This window comes from Alligator sinensis, unplaced genomic scaffold (assembly GCF_000455745.1).
Source record: "Alligator sinensis unplaced genomic scaffold, ASM45574v1 scaffold669_1, whole genome shotgun sequence".
In the NCBI taxonomy this organism is placed as follows: Eukaryota; Metazoa; Chordata; order Crocodylia; family Alligatoridae; genus Alligator; species Alligator sinensis.
Window position 1 is genome coordinate 235,323 of NW_005842565.1, and position 3,906 is coordinate 239,228.

Genomic DNA, 3,906 nt, shown 5'->3' on the forward strand with positions numbered 1-3,906 from the left:
AGAGTGCAGTTCCCAAGGAGGCTTCAAGACAAAGGGCCCCTTACACACCAGACAGGTAAACGAGCACTTTTACTGGTCTATAAGTACTGCATACAAGTGCCCAATCAACCAGTATTAAAGTGCCAGTATGTCTTTTGCTTTGGTCTATTTCTAGCTTAGTTATAATGTGGAGAGAGGAAAAAAAACTCTACCCCTTTATCATTTCTCTGAGGCTCAACTGTGCATTTAAAAATGTTTCTGATATTTCAGTATTAAGAGTCGCTGATTATTGGAAAAATCTACATGCATCTGTGCAAATGCACGCATGCATAAATAATGGAACAAAACTGAAAAGCAGTTGTTAAAAATGTTCCCCGGGACTGTTCCAATGTTCAGGATACTGAAGACAAAAAACGGTTTCCCTAATATGCCAAATTTCACTGAGAGAAAAATTTGACAGTTTTGAGATTAATGGGATATTTACATTCACTTTCAAATTTGAAGTGAGGGTAGCTTTAGCTTCTTTTTATAGTTCCAACTGATTTGCAACATTCTTATGTTACTGTTGTTAAAGGGGTTAATTTTTTTTCCCTTGTAAAGATTGCTGAGTTTCCAAGGTACTTCATCTGTGAAGCACATGGTTTGTTGTTAGGATATAACTAAGCCATACGGAAGTCTTCCTCTGTGTTTGATTGAAAATGATATTGTTCTAATAGATTAAAGTGGGGTGTCTAATATGCAGATGTTTGCATATTTTCAGAAATGGCCAAAGTATACTTTAAAAAGGAATGCATTCTCTCTGAATACAACTGAATTATGCAGAAAAAATCAGCTCATTGTAAATATTTTCTCATCTTAGTAATGCATAAGTGATCTGTTATAACTCATTTTAAACTGTGAAATATGCCATATGAAGAGGGATTAAGAGGCTGAGAAACTCATATTTCAACCAAATCCAGCATTAGTTTTTCTTAGGTCTAATAATTCCTTGCTAATAAAGATTTAAATGCAGCGCTGTCTAATTTATTTCATTGGTGCTTGTCTTTTGCCACTAAATTAGAATGTCAATATAGCCTGTAGATGGCACTAAGGTACTATGTCGCTTGTGCTGGCCAGGTGCCAATCCTGCAGTAGATAGGAAATGGGGGAGGGAAGGATCAAGCTGATACTACAGCCAAAGAAACCTTTTATTTAATGATAGTTGTACTGGAGTGACCAGTAGTTAAGTTTGTGTGTTTGTAAAGCAACTTCTTAGCTCTTAGCTTTCACTATACCAACTCCCTAGGTTTTAGCAGTCACGTTCATATTATTGTTGGCATTATACCCTCCAAGTTATGGTGATTTTGTCTGAATATATTAGGAATCCACAAAGTACAAATCCTATAGAATTGAGCAAGATGCATTTAAGCCTGTCTTTGCAAAAAGATGTTCACAGTAGCCAAGTTTAGGATGTAGTCATTCTCTTGCTGTTGCATTTGCCTTATCTAAGATGAATGTTACCTTGTCAAAATTGCCTCTTGACTTTTGGGTGTTCATAAGTTGTCATACTAAAAAGACAACATGTTTAAAATATGCACTTATGAGACATTAGAAAATATTTTTTGAAAAAGTACTCATTACGCTTGAAGTGGAGCACTGAAGTAATGCTTAGCAAATTCCCTGTGCAAAAAAAATACCCGTTTTTCACAGTGACTCCAAACTATTCTGAATCGTGTTCATAATGTTTTACACAGTACAGCATCACATCTATCAGCTTAAGTCTTTGTTTTGTTTTTTTTAAATGCAGATTTAAAAATCTCTAGCTGGATAACCTGTGGTTAGTCTGAAGTTCAGAAGACGGGATACACTCCTTCCTTATTTTAGTTACTAGCTTTAAAAATCTCTCTCTCTCTCTCTCTCTCTCTCTCTCTCTCTCTCTCTCTCTTTCCCCCCGCCCTCTGTTCAGGGGTGCTAGTAATATAACTTAAATTAACTTCCCAAGCTGTATTCCAAGAATCAGACTTAATCCCCTTTTGGCCTCTAAAAGCAGTTAAGATCACAAAAATGATTTACCTGACAACATGTAAGTGCTGAACAGTGATGTTGAATGTGGGCAGAAAATCCCCAGGCACCTCTTTCAAATTTATTTTTGTCTGTTTCATAAATGAGGTGGTGTCTTGATTTTAATAAAAATAGTAATCAATATATTGCATTGGTTTATTGTGTATCTGATTGAAATCCTGTTGAAATCAATAGAACAGTTCTCATTCTGTGCCATGAAATCTAGCCCCATGTCAGGTATAATACTGTGTGTCATTGGAAACAGAATTCATTTTTGTATAAATAGTTGCTTGATTTTTTTTTTTTTTTAATTTTTTTTTTATTTATTTTTTCTCTAAATTTTCCTATTGATCAGTGTTGCAGGAAGCAAGCTTTTTAACTACACCACATTTTCTACCAGATGACTATAGCCAAGATTGGCAGTGTGAGTTAATAGTCTGCTATTTTTTTTTTTTTTTTTTTTATCTGTGATCTCTTTGAGCTAGGATGTGTCTTGGCTATTGTTCACTGCAGTGACACAAATTAAATATAGTTTCATAGGTACGTGTTTTTTAAGACTTGTAGAATATGACCTTAAAGGAATATATTCAATCTTTAAATAAACTTTTTCATATAGGATATGTAATAATAATCTCATGATGTCTGAAATGCTTTTACTCTGGGAAGAAAATATTTAATTCTTTGTCATTGTATTATTTTCTTGACTTTTTAATAAAAAAAAAAAAATACAAATTTCTCCTTTTTATCTTGGGATAAAAACTATAACACAAGGTTCACCAGCACTTTTGGCAGGTTTTTTTTCTAAGTTTTGGAAGTGGTTTGTGAAAAGCTGTGAAGAATGTTGGCATAGGGAAAGCATAAGGTGAGGGGAATGTATCGATAAATGCTAGCGCAAAATATTTTCAGTTGAACATATTGTTTGAGGTTTGTAACTAATGATAAATGCATATACCCATTACATGTGTTGCAGATAAACTAAAATTGAGAGAGAGTTTGAGCCTAACATCCAAATTTATTTCCTATTCAGGCAAAAAACCCCTGGGAGTTTGAGTTCAACCCTAACACATTAGTTCAGCCAAAGATAAAACTCTTCAAGATTTATCCCTGAGTTTTTTCAAAATAGTTTGCTGGGCTTTAGCTGTTTAACTGAAAATTGCTTGGCAAAATCTCTTCACTTCACTTTGAATTGCTCTGGTTGATGTTTCGAAAGTGCCCAGTATAAAAACGAAAGCCCTCTCCAAGTGCCTGCGATGCAGAACACCTGACAGATCCTGTAAGGAGAGCATTTTTGAATACTTGAACTTGGGAGTATCCTTTCAGTGCTAATTTACATAATTAGGAGTGTGGAAAAATGTTAAATGCATTGCTTAAATTTTGAAATCGCTAGTATGACCCATGCACAGTAATGAAATCTGTCAGTGCTCCTTCCAGTATTTGGCTCAACTAAAACCCAATTCAGAATAATTAGTTAATGCGCCAAACAAATAAATAAAAATACAGTAGGGGCAGTATGTTGTGGTTTTCTGTGTGAAAAGTCTTTTAAAAATAGTCAGTGCCATAAATTTAGCAATATAATAACTTGTGAAATAATTTATTATAAGAGTTACCCTACTATGGCTATTTTCATGATAGTGTAGATTCACTGGAGCAGTTTTGTCTGGAATTACATCTTTGAAAAACTGGAATTATGAAAGCCCAAAATATATGTTAATGTAACAGTGAAAGGTATGAGCAAAGACCTCGGTTCAGGAGAGAATTTTCCATCAGAGCAGCACTTAAACACCTGCTTAATTTTAAGTACATGAGTAAATCCTATTCAAATTAGTGCTACTTAAGCACATGCTCAGAGTTAAGAATGTGTTTTAATGTTGTCCTTAGTGAAAATGG

At 34.4% G+C, this 3,906-nt stretch overlaps 1 protein-coding gene across 2 annotated transcripts in view; it reads left to right on the forward strand.

Annotated features, from left to right (window-relative positions):
* Positions 1-3,239, forward strand: part of PCDH9 (protocadherin 9) — a 6,342-nt gene extending 3,103 nt beyond the window's left edge. Inside the window, exons 1-2 of one of the 2 annotated variants that reach the window (XM_025214097.1) lie at positions 1-55; positions 3,047-3,239. The exon at positions 1-55 is cut by the window's left edge and continues 3,103 nt beyond it. In XM_025214097.1, the coding sequence (XP_025069882.1) occupies positions 1-55; positions 3,047-3,127 (136 nt within the window). In that variant the 3' untranslated portion in view covers positions 3,128-3,239. Of the gene's footprint in view, positions 56-1,765; positions 2,531-3,046 lie in introns of those variants that run through there. The other variant, XM_006032348.2, reaches the window with a different exon arrangement.
* Positions 3,240-3,906: the final 667 nt, after the last annotated feature.